General features: G+C 37.6%; 2 gene segments (V, D, J or C) and 1 further gene; all 3 read left to right on the top strand.

Annotated features, from left to right (window-relative positions):
* The window catches only part of Igh (immunoglobulin heavy chain complex), a 2,751,187-nt gene that overhangs the window by 2,010,268 nt on the left and 720,532 nt on the right, over nt 1-20,387 (top strand).
* Ighv14-2 (immunoglobulin heavy variable 14-2) lies at nt 4,789-5,218 on the top strand. The segment is given in 2 exon segments: nt 4,789-4,834; nt 4,925-5,218. Coding segments are annotated over 2 exon segments (340 nt in total).
* Ighv11-1 (immunoglobulin heavy variable 11-1) lies at nt 17,513-17,808 on the top strand. The segment is given in 1 exon segment: nt 17,513-17,808. A coding segment is annotated over 1 exon segment (296 nt).

Below are 20,387 nucleotides of genomic sequence, written 5' to 3'. Positions count from 1 at the left end.
TTTCCATTTGAATGGTTTTTACTTCTTTTTGGTGAATTATCTGGTTTAGAATGTTAATAACTATATTCATTAATATCAGTTTAGTAGGTACATTTATGTATCCCAGATTGAAGAAAGTTAGTCAGTAATCAGTGTTCAGTTGTTTTCCAGCATGTGGTCATTTATAACTTGAAAAACTCTAACTTCACCCATTTCCCTACAATTAAGATGATTTCATTTTCCATCGCTGAAAATTCTGAAGTATATATAGCTATTTGTATATCATTAACCATTAGTGCTGATTTTGTGTTCCATTACCAAATTTACTGACATGAAGGCAAGAACATCAGACTCACTAGGACTTAGAGAATCTGAGGCTTCAGTCCAACACTTTTAAAAAGGAGCAGCTCTCATCAAGATGTCTGAAATGCAATGCAAGGAAATGGTCATGCACATTGAATTTCATACTATCTTCAATTGTAAATAATTAACCTACTATAAACTACTAAAATCACACATTAAAAAGCCTGTGCACTGTCTATGATTGGCAGAAGAAAGGGAGGCAGACAGGAGGTATCACAGGAGATCCAAAGAAGCATACAGATGAATGCAGTCTCCATGGCTCCTTAGCTGCTAAAGGTTGAACAAGGTTCCCAGTTTGTCAAGTGCTGTGGAGCTACACTGAGAAGGCAGCCTGTGCAGCAGGTGAAGAGGAAAGCTAAAAGCTGATTTCCTGTGTGCGGAAAGTGTCTATCTGGAATATTTCATGTCCACACATCTCAAGAGTTATGTTTTGAGCTCTTGGTCCTGTGAAGGTTCTATGCCCCAGTATAGGGGACTTCCAGGGCCAGGAAGCTGGAATGGACGGGTTGGTGAGCAGGGGGAGAGGGAGGGGATAGGGGAGGGGAAACCAGGAAAGGGGATAATATTTGAAATGTAAATAAAGAAAATATCTAATAAAAAAGAGTTGTGTTTTGTATTTAATTTGGAAGAAAAAGAGCAACACTAGTCCCAGGCTTGCCTCGGAGATGTTGTAAAGGGAAGGCTTATCTTTGACATCAGATCATTGTGCATCATCCAGTCAATTAGTTATGGGGGTATAAGTATTCACTGTCATGAGGCATTTATTTGCTGTGGCAAAATAAATGAGGGTTTATCTAACAAACTATATCCTGAATATATATATAGTGTATTATCTTAATATCTATTTTTAGTATAAACAGAAATTGTGGTTTCCATTGTAATTTTTTGATATTATAATGCAATTGCATGTTTTTCTTCCATTTCTATTCCACAAAGATTTTTTGTTATCTTCTCTATTTCAAATTTATATACTCTCAAATATAATATATACATGCACATATAAAGGTTAAATATGGAAGATTTACCTATATATTAAATGTAATAAAAATACAAGCTGCTCATTCATATAATATTACATGTCATTTTATTGTCTTGGCTTTTAGGTACTGGAAAACCTCTTAGTGTACTCTTCTCCCTAGGAGACTATTCTATAAGCAAATTATATATTTATATGTATATATTTATTATATATTATAGATATACCATTAATATAAATATATATTCTAAAATAAATTATATAAATACAGTAAAGAAGCTTCCAGCTCTTATGTTGCCAGCAATCCTTCAACTAGGGCTTAGAATTAACAATCCTGCATTTTGATATGTTATGGCTTACAGTAATGGTTGTAAGGTATTGTAGTTAGAAGTTTCCTCTCTGATTGGAGATAACAACATATATCTGTGAGTAGTGATGTTCTGAGTGATCTCAGCCTGACTGATTCTTATCTGTGAACACTGCAGATTCCCCAAAGGTCTTAGAGTAGTTGAATTATTTCTTGTTTAGAAACGTTGTAAGAAGCTTTATTCTTTCAGATGCAGTTTCTTCATCTTATGTAGTAATCCCTTTCAGTTGATCATTGTTTTTCCCACTGATGGCATCTTTACCTGAAATTACTAAGAACACCAAAATCTCTGAAGAGTCTCCAGTTTTGTAATACTTAACTCTTCTTGTTTGTATTTAAATGGTATTTTATTTGGAATACTACATATTGGACTTTTTATATTTTTCATCCAGGTGATTTGACAAACTCTTTCTACCTATTGTTTAGCATTGCTTCCAGAAAACTAAACTGTGAAAAACTAGCAATAAAATGAAGCTTCTTAGTGTGCATTTCCATTTTATTGTTTTTATTTCTTTTTCTGCCAAAACTTAGACTGCTATCATACATCTTCTTTAATGAATTATTTAATGATTCTTTATTTATCCCTTTCACTGATTGACTTTATATTTACAAAGCATTTTTTAAGCTATCTGATTCTACCATAACTGCTCTCATGCCTTCCAATATAGTGCATTCATTACAGATGTGTAAAAGAGCCCCTACCACTCATTTACCTATTCACCTTTGCCTGGCATAAAGTTTATGATGTGGTTATTTCTTGAGTTCCTGAGTTAGAGATTACTTGCTGAACACCAAGTTGACTTCTTTTTGAATATGAGTTGTTGAAATATTCACATACTAGTGTTTTTCTCAGACGTCAGCTTTCAATTTTAGCAGTTTTGAATTCCAGTGTTGCTTCTCTTCTCACACATATTCACACTCTGCCTCCATGTTTCACCAATTGCATATTGAACCATCTTAACTTTGATGCTTGTTATTACAGGTAAACTTGAGCTGATGGTGAGAAAATGTTGCCCTGTGTGGGTTGAATTTAATAAAAATTAAGCTTCTGATGTAAATGCCATTGTTCATATTCTGTTTCTTCCTGTGTATAAATAGTGGGCAGACCTTCAGCTTTATCAGCTTTGTCATTCAAAGAACACTGATCTCTGATGACATTGTAAAGATCATCTGATTTGTCTACACTGCTGGAACCTGGAGCTCATTCAGTTTGAGGGTTGAGACTACAGGAAAGGTGGCCCATTAACTGGCCAAATTTGGGATCCATCTCAAGGCAAGGGTTCAAGGCCTGACACTATCATTGCTGCTATGGTGTGCTTTAAAGACAAGAGCCTAGCATGGCTGTCCTCTGAGAGGTCCAACAAGCAGCTGACTGATACAGAGGCAAATACTTACACCCAACCATTGCACAAAAGTCAGAAACCTAAGTGTTTTAATTAGAAAAAGATCGGAAAAGCTCTGGAGGAGGATCACCCCGCAGGAAGAACAGCAATATCAGCACACCTGGACCCCTGAGATCTCTCAGAAACTGGGATACCAACCAAGCAGCATACATGAGCTGGTCTGAGGCGTTTTCTGTATCCATTCCCTCTTCCACAAATACTGTGATTAATTTCTCAACCTTTTCATTGCATCTTTGATCATTTTATACTTGTGTATAATGTGGTATTTTTATAACATTGAAAAGTTTTACTTTTCCTGGATTCCTACAACCAAACTTCATACTGAGATAAGTTCCTTATCTTGAATCCTGTGAATACCCTATCAATGGTGTGCCTGGTGGTGTAGACATCTCACTGACCATGCTGCTGTCTCCTAAACATAGCCCACCAATTGTTTTGGAGGTGATATGATGATGCTAATTTTGTTTGTTGTAGTGTATGCGCAACAATGGCATCACTCAACCAAGAAATTGTCCTTACCTTTACATCTTCACCACATCCAAACATCTCCTTTTTCTGACTATTTAGCTAAAGATTTGTGATGAATAAACCCTTGGTTGCTTAATATACATTTTTGGGATGATTTAAAATTGGAATTTAGTTAAATTTCTTTAAAAATACAGAAGCATTTTAAAAAATCTGTGTATTTGTTTAGTTTTTGTTTTCTTGTGAATGAGTTGAGTTGCCTGTATATTTGTATGTAGGCTCATAATCTCATGAAAGGAAATTACAAGGGACAAGCAAATATATTTTTTAAAAACAAAACTAAGAATTTTATAAATGTTTAGAATTTTTTTAAAAAGTATATTGTACACTGGACATATTTTCTTCATTATATTTCCTTGACTCTATTATTCCCATTTGGCCATTAATTTCAAGTAGACAGTTTGATTTCAATTTTATTACATATTTGCATTCATAATTGTTGGTAGCTGTACAATATCCACAAATGAGGGGCTCATATACAATATCTCTGTTTTCATAAAGGTCTTAATTTACCTAAGAAAGTTGAGTTCCTTAATCATTACAGAAGAATACATTCTGCTGTGTTATAAGAATAGCATATTTAGTTTATACAATCATTTGTTCACAGAAGTGTTGTTTAGCTCAGTAATTTAGTTATTACAGAAAATGCTGAATAAATAAACATTTGAATGCACATATTTCTGAGGCATGTTCAATTGTTGTCACTTGTGTAATATTTTAGTATGCAACCTTCTGGAAAGGCCACTATTAATTTCAAGTGTATGAAAAAAGATTGCAAATTCTCATAAATACGTTTTTAAATTTCCAGTAACCATTTTCTCTGACTGGTTCTAACACCAATAAATTTTATCACCAAGTCAAGTGAGTGTCTCAGGTTAGGATTCTATTTTTTAAAATGAAAGATTAAGCTTTGATATTGTATCTAAGTGGTCTGCACATGTCTCAGCGAAATTTCCTCAGACAGAAGTAGGATTTGGTCCCCAGCATCCTGTTGACTGACCCAGGTGCACTCAACTTCCTTCTTCTCCAGCCAGAATGTTCTTATGTAAGAAAGATCCTGCCTCATGAGTATGCAAATCATGTGAGACTGTGATGATTAATATATAGGGATATCCACACCAAACATCATATGAACCCTGTCTTCTCTACAGCCACTGAATCTCAAGGTCCTTACAATGAAATGCAGCTGGATCATCTTCTTCCTGATGGCAGTGGTTACAGGTAAGGGGCTCGCAAGTCCCAAACTTGAGGGGCCATACACTCTGTGACAGTGGTAATCACTTTGTTTTTCTTTCTCCAGGGGTCAATTCAGAGGTTCAGCTGCAGCAGTCTGGGGCAGAGCTTGTGAAGCCAGGGGCCTCAGTCAAGTTGTCCTGCACAGCTTCTGGCTTCAACATTAAAGACTACTATATGCACTGGGTGAAGCAGAGGACTGAACAGGGCCTGGAGTGGATTGGAAGGATTGATCCTGAGGATGGTGAAACTAAATATGCCCCGAAATTCCAGGGCAAGGCCACTATAACAGCAGACACATCCTCCAACACAGCCTACCTGCAGCTCAGCAGCCTGACATCTGAGGACACTGCCGTCTATTACTGTGCTAGACACAGTGTTGCAACCACATCCTGAGTGTGTCAGAAACCATAGAACCGCAGGAAGCTGCCTGAGACTAAGATGACAGACAACATTATTGTGTAGATTTGCTCAGAAATAGTCATTCTGAGTGTCCTTAAGTCTGCTGCCTCCTCCTCAGATTTCTATATGGTATTTGTCAAATTTGCAAAAGGGCATCTCCAAATGATGCTGATTTGGGATCTTCCTAAAGTAGATTAGAGTAAGCTATATTTTGCCCAGCTCTTCACTGACATGTTATTGTTTAATAAAAGAAAAAAGATATACTGTTGAAATATATAATGAAATGGATATCCTTCAAGTCTAAGAAATTTTAATTGTTGCTGAACTAGATACAAATAAACTATATTATGAATATAGCAAATAAAGCCCAAATCAACAACATGTGGGCAAAGAAAAACCTCTTTCATAATCCATTGATGTGTCTGAAATAAGAAAACGCAGGTTTTTGAATAGGATCACTGTAGATTTGGGCATAGTTAATTTACTTCTCCTGTAGAATCTTATTTTATAACTTTAACTAAAGGTATTAATACATCTAAATGTAAATTGCTTTGGGTAGTAGTAGTCAAATCTTTTATTATTTTGGGATTAGGGATGAAATTGCATGCCATGCTATGGAGCCCTCTGTGTACAGAGTCTGCTGCTCTGAGAACAACTGGCATTCTGCTCAGGTAACATTGAGGACAGAGCAATGGGATTCTTAGTTGGACATGTAAGAGGTCTGATCTTGGCTTCAGCAGCCCTAGGTGCTCTATCTCTTCTTTCTTGAGACTGAATTAATTTTTACCAATATTGTGTTAACATTGACTGGAACAGTAAAATGTCTTTTCATATTTTCAGCTATATTAGAGGAAAATTTACTATAATGAGGATGATTAGCAGGTTTTAATTTATATTATTTTTTAGATATAGCCTTTTCCCTCCACACTGGGACCATAGAGGAAGACACAAGAATATTAGCCTAGCTGAGCCTTATGCTCCAAAATTTTGCATGATTTTATCATAGCATTATTAGTATGAGTAGTATTAACAACTTTTTAAATAGCTTATGAAAGTGACAACAAGGTAGAAACAGCTTCAATATTTTTTTCCTAAATACAAATTCTTGAAGATGATCAACAAAATCCTAAAGAGTTCTGTAGATTTGTGTCTGATATTAGGAAAGAAGCCTAAAGGAGGATCTTTATTCCAATACTTATAAGAGCTTTTGTATTAACCAGTTGAGAGGGGTAAATTGTTTGAACTCTGTTTGAAAATTTTCATGGATGATAGACTATTGATAAGTAATTCTGAGGGAGGGGAGTGTTCCTTCCTTTGGTTATGAGCATCAGTGAGCAGGCATTCATCTATTACTAAAGCCACAGATTAAACTTATGGGTGGTGAGAATTATTTCATAATAGCTTGCTAGTCGAAGGGTTTCATTTCACACATAGTTTTCATAGTGTCTACTATTCTTGTAATGAGATGGCTGTCAATCCAATTCTGTATAATACTTTTTTGAGATTATCATCTGTGGCCAATGAGGACTTCATGGGCAGGATTTTGTCATATTTCACAAATGACTGAAAATATTGCTCCCTGAAAAGTTTCTTAAGTGTATTTTAACCCACACTCCCCACAGGAGCCTCCACTCCCAAGTGCTCTAGCACACCTAGGATCTTAGGATCACAGTGAGTAAAGCACTTCTGTTCCAACACCACTGGGAGTGACTGGAAACAGCAGGATTCAGAGAAGCAGTAACCCTGCCCAACCAGTGGCTCTGGTTCCTTCAAGTCAGCACCACTCTAAATTGGTCTCAAACTCTAGGGACAGTCCCACGGTCCCCATAGGAGTCTCAACTCTCAGGTGCTCTATCACCCAGGATCCAAAGATCTCAGGTGTTTGGTCACACCAGGATCTCAGGGACTCAGAGGCAGCATGACACCCAGGAATTCTGATACACCCAAGGGCAGGGAGCACTTGCAATAATCCGATGGCAGGAGTCAAGCAAAAGAACAAAAGCAACAGAAACCAAGGTGACTTGGCAACATCAGAATTTTCCAAGCAAATGGTCCCAAGAAACAAGATGGAATACCATTCTAATATCAAATAAAATCAACTTTCAACTTAAAATTATTAACAAAAGATAAGAAGGGATACTTCATACACACCAAAGATAAAATCTACCAAGATGAACTCTCAATTCCGAACATCTATGATCCAAATGCAAGGGCATCCACACTCATGAAAGAAACTTTACTAAAGCTCAAAGCACACATTGCACTGCACACAATAATAGTGGAAGACTTCCAAACCAAACTCTCATCAATAGACAGATCATGGAAACAAAAGCTAAACAGAGACACAGTGAAACTAACAGAAGTTATGAAACAAATGGATTTAGCAATTATCTATATAACATTTTATTCTAAAAAAAAAAGGATATACCTTCTTCATAGCACCTCATGGTACCTTCTGCAAAACTGACCATATATTTGGCCACAAAACAGGCCTCAACAAATAGAAGAAGATTCAAACAGTCCCATGCATCCTATCAGGTCAGCACAGACTACGGCTGATCTTCAATAACAACATAAATAATAGAAAGCACACATATACCTGCAAGCTGAACAATACTCTATCCAACGATAACTTGGTCAAGTAAGAAAGAAAGTAAAAATTAAAGACATTTTAGAGTTTAATGAAAATGAAACCACAACATACCCAAACTTATAGGACACAATGAAAGCATTCCTAAGAGGAAAAGTCATAGCTCTGTGTGCCAGCAAAAAGAAACTGGAGAGACCATACACTAACAGCTTGACAGCACACCTGAAATCTCTAGAACAAACAGAAGTAAATTCACCCAAGAGGACTAGAAAATAAGGAACAATCAAACAGAGGGCTGAAATCAAAGAAGTGGAAACAAAAAGAACTATAAAAAGAATTAACCAAACCGAGAACTTTTTCTTTGAGAAAATCAACAAGATAAATAAACCCTTAGCCAGACTAACTAGAGGGCACAGAGATAGTATCCTAATTAACAAAATCAAAAATGAAAAGGGAGACATACAACAGAGATTGAAGAAATCAAAAAAAAATCAGATCCTACTATAAAAAGCTATACTCAACAAAACTGAAAAAACTGGGATGAAATGAACAATTTTCTGACAGATGCAAGGTGTCACATTAAATAAGGCAGATTAACAACCTAAAAAGTCCCATATCCACTAAAGATATATTAACAGTCATTAAGAATCTCCCAACTAAAAAAAAAAAAAAAAAACAGGACGAAATGCGAAATGTGTTTAGTACAATAGTACAAAGTTCTATCAAAATTTCAAAGACCTAATAACAATACTCCTCAAACCTTTCTACAAAATAGAAGCAAAAGGAACCTTACCCAATTCATCCCATGAAGCCACAATTACTCTTATACCTAAACCACACAAAGACCCAACAATGAAACAGAGCTTCAGACCAATTTCCCTTATGAATATCGAGGCAAAAATACTCAATCAAATCATTGCTAACCGAATCCAAGAACACATTATAATGATCATCCATCATGATCAAGTAGACTTCATCCCATGGATGCAGGAATGGTTCAATATATGGAAATCCATCAACATAATACACTATATAAACAAACTCAAAGAAATAAAAGTATATAATCATCTCATTAGATGCTGAGAAAGCATTTGTCAAAACCAAACACCTCTTCATCATAGAAGACTTGGAAAGTTCAGAAATTCAAGGCCCATACCTAAACATAATAAAAGCAATATACAGCAAACTAGTAGCCAAGATCAAACTAAATAGAGAGAAACTTGAAGCAATCCCACTAAGATCAGGGACTAGACAAGGTTACTCACTATCACCCTACCTATTCAATATAGTGCTTCAAGTCCTAACCAGAGCAATTAGACAACAAAAGGAGATCAAAGGAATACAAATTGTAAAGGAAGAAGTCAAACTACCTCTATTTGAAGATCATATGATAGTATACATAAGTGACCCCAAAAATTCCACCAGACAAATACTACACCTGATAAACAACTTCAGTAAAGTATCTGGACATAAAATTAACTCAAAAAATTCAGTGGCTTTCCTCTACACAGTGGATAAACAGGCTGAGAAAGAAAATAGAGAAACAACACCCTTTACATTAGTCACAGATAATATAAAACACCTTGGTGTGACTCTAACTAAGGAAGTGAAAGATCTGCATGATAAGAACTTCAATTCTTTGAAGAAAGAAATCAAGGATTTCAGAGATGGGAAGATCTCCCATGCTCATGGAACGGCAGGATTAATATACATATATATTTTTTAAATGTCTATCTTGATGAAAGCAATCTACAGATTCAATGTAATTCCTATCAAAATTCCAACTCAATTCTTCATATAGTTAGAAAGAGTAATTTCCAAATTCATCTGGAATAACAAAAACCCTAGGATAGCAAAAACTATTCTCAACAGTAAAACTACTGTTGGAATCACCTTCCCTGACCGCAAGCTGTACTACAGAGCAATTGTGATTAAAAAAAAAAAAAAAAAAAAAAAAGCATTGTAGTGGTACAGTAACAGACAGGTAGATAAATAGAATAGAATTGAAGACCCAGAAATGAACCCACACACCTATGGTCACTTGATCTTTGACAAAGGAGCTAAAACCATCCAGTGGGAAAAAAAGACAGCATTTTCAACAAATGGTGCTGGCTCAACTGGCAGTTATCATATAGAAGAATGGGAATTGGTCCATTCTTATCTCCTTGCACAAAGCTCAAGCACAAATGGATCAAGGAACTCCACATAAAACCAGAGACACTAAAACTTACAGAGTAGAAAATGGGGAAGACCTTCAAACTTATGGACACAGAGGAAAAATTGCTGAATAGAGCACCAATGGCCTGTGCTATAAGATCAAGAATCAACAAGTGGAACCTCATAAAACTGCAAAGATTATGTAAGGCCAAGGACACTGTCAGTAAGACAAAAATTGAAAACAACAGATTGGGAAAAGATCTTTACTAATCCTATATCTGATAGAGGGCTAATATCCTATATATACAAAGAACCAAAGAAATTAGACTCCAGAGAAAGCAATAACCCTATTTAAAAATTGGGTACAGAGCTAAACAAAGAATTCTCTACTGTGGAATACTGAATGGCTCTGAAGACCTTTAAAAAATGTTCAACCTTCTTAGTCATCATAGACATTCAAATCAGAACAACCCTGAGATTCTACCTCACACCAGTCAGAATGGTTAAGATCAAAAACTCAGGTGACAGCAGATGCTGTCGAGAATGTGGAGAAAGAGGAACATTCCTCCATTACTGGTGGGATTTCAAGATAGTACAACCACTGTGGAAATCAGTTTGGCAGTTCCTCAGAAAATTGGACATAGTACTACCTGAGAACGCAGCAATACCACTCCTGGGCATATACCAAGAAGATGCTCTAACATGTAATAAGGATACATGCCCCACTATATTAATAGCAGCCTTAATTATTATAGTTAGAAGCTGGAAATAACCCACATGTCCCTCACAGAGGAATGGATACAGAAAATGTGGTACATTTACATAGTGTAGTACTACACTGCTTTAAAAACAATGAATTTATGAAATTCTTAGGTAAATATATAGATCGGGAGGATATCATCCTGAGTGAGGGAACTCTACCCCAACAGAACACACATAATATGCACTAACTGATAAGTGGATATTATCCCAGAAGCTCTGTATACCCAAAATACAATTCATAAACCACATAAAACTCAAGAAGAAGGAAAACCAAAGTGTGAATACTTCAATCCTTCTTAGAAGGGGGAACAAAATACCCATGGGAGGAGTTACAAAGACAAACTATGCAGCAGAGACTGAAGGAATGACCATCCAGAGAGTGCCCAGGCTGGGTAATCATCCCATATACACTTACCAAACCCAGACACTATTGTGGATGCCAACAAGAGCTTGCTGACAGGAGCCTGATATAGCTGTCTCCTAAGGGGCTCTACCGGTGCCTGACAAATACAGAAGTGGATGCTCGCAGCCATCCATTCTACTGAGCACAGGGTTGCCAAGGAAGGAACTAGAGAAAGAATCCAAGGAGTTGAAGGGGTTTGCAGCCTCATAGGAGGAACTTCAATGTGAACTAACCAGTACCCCCAGAGCTCCCAGGGACTTAACCACCAATCAAAGAGTACACATGGTGGGACTCATGGCTCCAGCTGCATATATAGCAAAGGATGGCTTAGTAAGTCATCAATGGGAAGAGAGACCCTTGGTCCTGTGAAGGCTCTATGCCCCAGTATAGAGGGATGCCAAAGCCAGAAAGTGGGAGTGGGTGGGTTGGTGAGAAGGGGGAGGGGAAAAGGTGTAAGGGTAGGGGATTTTCAGAGGGCGAATCAGGAAAGGGGATAGCATTTGAAATATAAATAAAGAAAATATCTAATAAAAAAGTATTTGAATGAATGTGGTTCACATAATGCATTAAAATTCGTCAGTGAATCATGTAGACTAGATGTAAAAGATTCAATAGAAAGACAGATTTCTCGTAATTTCTTTCTCTTATTAAGGCTGTATGGCTAGTTCAACCTGAACCCAGAGTAGTCAATGATTTAGTAAAACTGCTCTCATTAACCAGGTCATTAATCATTAACTTTTGTGCAAGATCCTGAATGAGTCCCATGCTCTGGACGCCAAGGACATTTCTTGGTAATAATCAAGAGTGGATAGGGTTATCTTCATTACTCTTTGACTCCAATTCATTTACATAACTTTTGTTCCTTCTGTGCAGGTACAGAAACTTCAGAAATGGGTGAATTCCCCACAGTGAAAGCAATTTAGAGTCAAAATGAGAAGTCACTTTATATCATTTTAAAAAGGGCAAGTTCAGATTTGAATTCTCTATTTCATTCTCCCTGTGTCTTTTTTTCCAATTAGTATCTTGCACGTATTTGGTCTCTTGTCTCTTTCTCTCCCTCACCCCCTCTGCTATCTCTGTGTATGTGTATTCCCCTTAACAAAGAACTTTACTCTGTATGCATTGGACAACATAGTAAATACCCTGGAAAAATACTTTATAGGTATCGTTAGCTTAGTTTTAAAAGGGTGATTCCTTTTTACTCATCCAACTGACCCAAGTAATAAAAAATACTACAAACACATTATTTATCAACCAATACCCATATGGTATTTTCAACAATTTTTGGTATTTGTTTCATAAGGTTTTTTAATCCTATTTTTTTCTTTTTAGCAAGTGATTATCATAAAACAAATACATATGCATTCATTAATCAGGAGCATGGAAGAGAAAATAACTTCAATTAGAGTTGTGCGTTTTCTAAGCTTATAAAAGTTGATTATTTCGGAATCTCAGACAAAGTAAGGTTGGGTATAGTAAAAGAAGTTAAGTGTTAATATTTGCTATTCATAAAGAAATGAATTCAGATATCTGCTGATTCTCTGGAGTGCTTTCAAACTGCAAGACTTCCAGCCTAGAAGAAGGTGCCATAAAATAAATCTTTGCTTGTGAGGAAATATTCTTTAGATTCTTTAAATTGGAGGTGTAGGAATGATAATAAAAAATAAATCTGTTCTGATGTTTTTTCTGTAACTGAACATACAACCCTGGGCATATAATTCAGGATATCTCCTGAGAGATCTCTGTTTGAGTGTCTGTTAGCCGAACACACTATATTTTGTTTTCCTCCAGCTCTTAGTGTGGTCAGACTATTTCCTGTGTGAGGACTATAGTAAAAAGTTTTATTCTTTTGGGTAGCAGGCTTTTATATCCTAAATAATAACCTATGCTAGTTGATAATGGTTTCCTCTGATATTGCCATCTTGAACTGAAATCAGTATAAATACTAAAGTCTTTTTGTCTGCATTTTTACTGTGTAAGTTTTTTAGTACTTTATTCCTCCTGTTTACACTTAAATGGAATTTTAATTAGAGCAAATGCTTACTTTACATTTTATATTTTTCATTGAATTAATTTGACAAAAGATTCCTGCCTGATGTTTTGTGGCATGTCCAGAAACCTTAACTGTGATAAACTCATTGAAATCAAGAATGAAATGCTTGTTTCCACTTTGATTCTTTTTTTGTTGTTTTACTAATACCTATTTTAGTTTAAGCCGCTATAAAGCATGTGTTTGATGAATTATTTAATTAATCTTCCTTTATCAATTTTATTGATTCACTTGATGTTTCTGAATGTTATTATGCTATTATATTCCATGTTAACTGTTTTCATGTATCCCAGAACTGTGTATCAGATCTTCCTCCTTGTTTTATCTCATTATAGTATAAAATTATTGTTGTTTCTGCTTTCTACAGTAGTAAGAGTTTCAATATTTTGTTCATTATTGTGTGCAGTGTGTGTGTGTGCATGTATGTGTGTGTGTGTGCAGTGTGTGTGTGTGCATATCTGCATGGTTTGACAATAAGAGAAAAACATTTCAGGAACCCCCCTTTACTGTAGCAGGATATATCTTTGTTTCTCCTGATGTGCTACTTATAACAGACTTAGATGACTGATGCGTTTGTTGTCAATCTTCCTGTCTAACCCTTCCCTCTCTGCCTTGGCATGCTGGGATTGTACATACTTGACTCAACAAGATACATTTTTACCTGGGTTTCTGGAATGAAGTTAGGTTGTCATAAATGTAGCACATTTGCTTTTATTTGCTACAGTATTTTAGCTTCTTGAAAGAAGTTATACTTTACAAGAATTATAAGACATTTAAAGAATGTCCACTTCTCCATAGTTCTCTGTAGGCTTGAGCATCTGATCAGATCTAACACATCATGGTCACCTTCGTACAGCATATGCTGAGGAATACATGTTCTGATCCTAAATATCTCAATGTCTGAACCTGAAATGGGATTAAATTTATCCAAACCTGCTGAGGAAATGCTATAAGCTCCTGTCATCTGCTCATTTTTTGATCACACTCTTGATTCCTTTGAAAATTCTCCAGTCTTTTGTTAAGACTACATTATCTCTCTACATTAGGAAATGTTCAGGGGTGAGTTCCTTTGCAATTGTAATGGAATATAGGCTCTCTGTGCATAGAGTTTTGTAGAGTGTGTGTGTGTTTGTGTTTGTGTGTGCCTGTGCGTGTGCGTGTGCATGTGCGTGCGTGCGTGCGTGCGTGCGTGCGTGTGTGTGTGAGTATGTAACATGCTTTGGTTCTTCTTAAATTCTTGAGTGTAAGGTTAGATGTATATCAACAGATAGATTCTTTTTCAGATATTTGTGACTAAAATGCCCATATACCCCATGTTTTTCATTTATATTCTGGGATTTTTAACAAAATAACTTTGACCTCCAATCTTGCCTTCCTACCCTCATACATCATCTGGTCTTTTTCCATTTTTGTGGAATTATATACTGAAATATATTGTTTTCTACTTGCTATTACAGATGACCTTAGGTTAATGGAGAGGAATTTGCCTGTGTTGCTATAATCTTTCTTACATGTTCATTTGACACTTTTAGCACACTTGGTTTCCACCAGATTCATTGTCTTTATGCTGTGCAGTATCTACTGAATTCCTAAATTTATTTATTTATTTATTTATTTATTTATTTATTTATTTATTTATTTATATTAGGTATTTTCTTCATTTACATTTTTTCCATTTTTTATTAGGTATTTAGCACATTTACAATTCCAATGCTATACCAAAAGTCCCCCATACCCACCCACCCCCACTCCCCTGCCCACCCACTCCCCCTTTTTGGCCCTGGCGTTCCCCTGTACTGGGGCATATAAAGTTTGCAAGTCCAATGGGCCTCTCTTTCCAGTGATGGCCGACTAGGCCATTTTTGATATATATGCAGCTAGAGTCAAGATCTCCGGGGTACTGGTTAGTTCATAATGTTGTTCCACCTATAGGGTTGCAGATCCCTTTAGCTCCTTGGCTACTTTCTCTAGCTCCTCCATTGGGAGCCCTGTGATCCATCCATTAGCTGACTGTGAGCATCCACTTCTGTGTTTGCTAGGCCCCGGCATAGTCTCACAAGAGACAGCTACATCTGGGTCCTTTCAATAAAATCTTGCTAGTGTATGCAATGGTGTCAGCGTTTGGATGCTGATTATGGGGTGGATCCCTGGATATGGCAGTCTCTACATGGTTGATCCTTTCATCTCAGCTCCAAACTTTGTCTCTGTAACTCCTTCCATGGGTGTTTTGTTCCCAATTCTAAGGAGGGGCATAGTGTCCACACTTCAGTCTTCATTCTTCTTGAGTTTCATATGTTTAGCAAATTGTATCTTATATCTTGGGTATCCTAGGTTTGGGGCTAACATCCACTGCATTTACATTTTAAATGCTATCCCAAAGTCCACTATACCCTTCTACCTTTCTGCTCCCCAACCCACCCACTCCTGCTTCCTGTCCCTGGCGTTCCCCTGTACTGGGGCATATAATCTTCACAAGACCAAGGGCCTCTCATCCCATTGATGGCAGACTATGCCATCCTCTGCTACATATGCAACTAAAGACACAAGCTCTGGGGGTTACTGGTTAGTTCATATTGTCCCACCTATAGGGTTGCAGATACCCTTAGCTCCTTGGGTACTTTCTCTAGCTTCTTCATTGGGTGCCCTGTGTTCCATCCAATAGATGACTGTGAGCATCCACTTCTGTATTTTCCAGGCACTGGCATAGCCTCACAAGTGATAGCTATGTCAGGGTGCTGTCACAAAAAATCTTTCTGGTGTATGCAATAGAGTCTGGGTTTGGTGGTTGTTTATGGGATGGATTCTTGGGTGGAGCAGTCTCTGGATGGTCCTTCCTTCCATCTCAGCTCCGAACTTTGTCTCTGTAACTCCTTCCATACTCCACTGACCCTTCTCAGTCTTTTCTTCCTTTTGCATAATCAAAAGAGCAGATCTTCAATATTATCTTCTCTGCTCTTTTTCCTAAATAATGAGATGAACACTGTTCTCAGACGCTATCCCTAAGCTCAGTTCGTTATCTGCAGTGCAGGAAACTGAAGCCCAATCAGACCTGAGTCACTTCATTAAATTAGGATAAACCCTTTGTTCAATTTTTCAGTCAGAATATCAGTCACCATTAAAGCAGAGAAGCAAAACAGAGCAAACATTGGTCAAATAATGAATTTTTTAGGTGAGAAATAAAACAGATATCCATCCTGTATGTCTATCTCTATGGCCTCTAGAAAGTGAGTACCAAATTAAGGAACTCAAGTTCAGATTAGGGCTGTTAACTGCCTGCAATGTAGCATAAATAAACTGTGTAAGAAGTAAATTCAAGGGGAGGTGTGTTGGTAGGAAGGACATTCTTTTTCGAACCCAGGGCATGCACACATTGAGAATATAGAAGTGCAATTATGACCTGTGTACTGAAATTCAGCTTAACACTCAATCCACATTTCTTGTGAACATATAGGAAATATGCAGGGAAAGAATAACAAAAATACATAATAAATAAAGATTTTCACAGACTCCTGGGTACATGCTGGTCTTAACAACATTTTACAGTTTCTTATTTGAACATTGGAATGCAGGCCTATCACATGACTTCCATATCACATGACTTCCATATCCTCACATGACTTCCATATCATCACATGACTGCCTTCCATATCACATGACTTCCATACAGAAAGTGAGTTCGGAACCTCAGGAAACAGCTGCAGGCAGACCTGGAGCTGACCCAAGGAGCAGCATATTCATCAGTGAATAGGCACACGGATCAAAATCTTAAAGAAATGAGCATTTTACAAACCAATGTCACACTCTTTTGCAACCCAGGAAATGAAAAAAACTGAGTTGAACTAACACAACTTTTATGTGCAAGTATAAAAGAAATGAGATGATAATTAATCAGTTTTTCTCAAGGAAAAATGATGAAATATAATAATCACTTTTCCAACATTACCATCATAATCTGACTTATCCAGCACATTTGCAAACTTCTCACCTCTTGGCTCCCACTATATACCATGCTGTGTAGCAGGAAGACATGCAAATAGGGCCTCTTTCTACTCATGAAACGCAGACCAACCTATCCTTGCAGGTCAGACAGAGGAGCTTGGCTCTGGTTCCCAAGACCGCTTACTCACGTCTCAACATGGAGTGGGAACTGAGCTTAATTTTCATTTTTGCTCTTTTAAAAGGTAAAAAAAATTTTGAAGAGCTATAGATGCTGAATATGTGAGTTGACATGGATATGAGGAACACGGGGCACGTTTCGCAATTTATTGAGCAGCATTTTCTGTGCTTACAGATGTCCAGTGTGAAGTGCAGCTGTTGGAGACTGGAGAAGGCTTGGTGCCACCTGGGGGGTCACGGGGACTCTCTTGTGAAGGCTCAGGGTTCACTTTTAGTGGCTTCTGGATGAGCTGGGTTCGACAGACACCTGGGAAGACCCTGGAGTGGATTGGAGACATTAATTCTGATGGCAGTGCAATAAACTACGCACCATCCATAAAGGATCGCTTCACTATCTTCAGAGACAATGACAAGAGCACCCTGTACCTGCAGATGAGCAATGTGCGATCTGAGGACACAGCCACGTATTTCTGTATGAGATACACAATGAATGGACTTCCCGGTGAAACTAGACATAAACCTCACTGTTAGGCCACTCTGAACCACCAGGGGGAGCCCAGTCCACGCAGAACACTGGTTCAGACCGCGTTATAAACACATAATAGGGCGCGCTTCTCAGGTTTCTCAGTGCCTTTCACCATAGTTTGCCAGAAAATCTTTATAAATGTTTGTTTTGGAGGAAACTGATGTGCTTAAAACATTTCCTGTATTTCTGCTGTAATAAAAAAAAAGAAAAAGAAAAAAAGAGAGAGAGAGAGGCATAGTCTCAAATGAAGAAAATGCGAAATGACAGCTGTGAGGTCATACATGTTTCAGTCTTCATCACTGAAATCCCAAGAGGAAGCTCATAGATATCCCTGTGTTGTAGTTAGGGTTTCACCCCTTCGATAAGACACCGCCATCAGGACAACTCTTATAAATTAAAACATTTACGCAGGTCTAGATTGCAGTTTCACTGGTTCATTCTAGTGTCATCATGATTAAAAGCATGACAACTTGTAGACAGACATGGTGCTGGAAGAACTGAAGTTCTACATCTTGAACTGAAGACTTGCAGAAAGAGACTGTTTTCTGCAGGCAACCTGGAGAGGAGTCTCTTCCATACAGTTAGGGCTTGAGCATCAGAGGGGAACACACAAACACTCCACCACAGTGACACACTTACTGCCTCAGTAAGGCCACACTCTTAATAATCTCACTTCCAAATGTTCAAGCATATACAACCTACCACACCCTTTTTGTTTGTTTGTCTGTCTGTTTGTTTGTTTGTTTGAGATTCAAGGTAGAGTCTTGGTCAGATTTCTTGGTAGCATTTATATTTGATGGAAAAGCCAGGGGGAGATGGGGAATGAATGGATCATCAATCCTAGAATGTCCTAAACCTCCACTCTTCTCCCTGAGGACTGTACACATCACATTTCAGAGAGGATCCCCTCTTCTTTTGGATAATTCAGGTTGATACTCCATGACCTTTATCATTGTTCATTGTAGGGTTTTATATAACTTTATGTAAGAATATTAGTGTATTAAAATAAAAATAGTAAATGAAAAAGTTAGTGTATAAAATACTGAAATAATTTTTATAATTTGTATAACTTAAACAATTTATTTATGTATTTATTTATTTATTTATTTATTTGGTTTTTCGAGGTAGGGTTTCACTGTGTATCCCTGGCTCTCCTGGAACTCACTTTGTAGAGCATGCTAGACTCGAACTCAGAAATCTACCTGCCTCTGCCTCCTGAGTGCTGGGATTAAAGGTGTGTGCCACCATGCCCGGCCGATTCATTTTGATTAAACTGAAGATACTAGACATAGAGAAACATAACTAAATTGCATGGAATATGGCTCATGTACTACTTTATTAACATTTTCAATAATTGTGTGTTACATTAGCCATTGGACATTGAAGCAATAGATCTTCTCTTTGAATATTATAATTTTCATATCAAATATACTTTTTAAAATTATCTTTAATTATTTTTTACAGTCTATTCATTATTCCCTGCCAAGTTTACCCTCTGACATTTCCTCATCCCATTCCTCCTCCCCCATGTCCAAAAGGATGTCCCCCAACCTGCAAGGACTCCCCACTCCTTGGGGCCTCAAGTCTCTTGTGGGTTAGATGCATCTTCTCTCATTTTGGCCAGACCTGTAAGTCCTTTGCTCTGTATGTGTCAGGGCACTTGGACCAGCTAGTGTATGCGGCCTGATTTGTGGCTCAGTGTCTGAGAGACCTAGGGGCCAACCATGCTAGGCTCCTGTCTGTAAACCACAGCACCAGCAGTAATAGTGTCAGACTTTTTAGCCTGACCTTGAGATGAATCCCAGTTTGTGCCTGTCACTGGGGGCTTTTTTCTTCAGTCTTTCTCCATTTTTGCCTCTGCATTTCTTTTTGGCAGGGACAATTCTGGGTCAGAGATTTTGACTGTAGGATGGCAAAACCATTCCTACACTTGATGACCTGTATTTCTACTAGGGCACTTGTCACTATTGGGGATTTCATCTAAGGTACCTCCTTTTGAGAACTGAGAGTCTCTCACCCTTCAGACATTTTGTACACTCTATAGGATCCCCCTACCTTATACCTCCCCAGGTTGCCTGTTTCCATTGTTTCTGTTGTCCCTCAGGGCTTCAGTGCTGCACCCCAAATACCTGATCATCTTTTCCTTTTCCCCCAACTGTCCCCTCTTCTACTCAGGTTCCTCGTTCCCTCTGCATCTCATGATAAGTTTCTTCTCCCTACCAAGTGGGATTGAGGCATCTTCACTTGGAACCTTCATCTTGCTTACCTTCTTGAGTTCTGTGAACTGTATCCTGGGTATTCTGTACATTTTTTGGCTAATATTAACCCATTAGTGAATATATACCATGCATGTCCTTTTTAGTCTGAGGTACCTCACTCAGGATGATACTTTCCAGTTCCATCCCTTTACCTGCAAAACTCATGATACACTCATTCCCAATAGCTAAAGAGTTATAAATAAACTACGTTATTGTATCAATTCTTCCATTGTGGGACATCTGAAATGTTCAGCTTCTCACTATCTCAAATAAGGCC

The sequence above is a fragment of the Mus musculus genome, chromosome 12 (assembly GCF_000001635.26).
Source record: "Mus musculus strain C57BL/6J chromosome 12, GRCm38.p6 C57BL/6J".
NCBI classification, from domain to species: Eukaryota; Metazoa; Chordata; class Mammalia; order Rodentia; family Muridae; genus Mus; species Mus musculus.
This window is presented reverse-complemented; position numbering and strand designations above follow the sequence as displayed.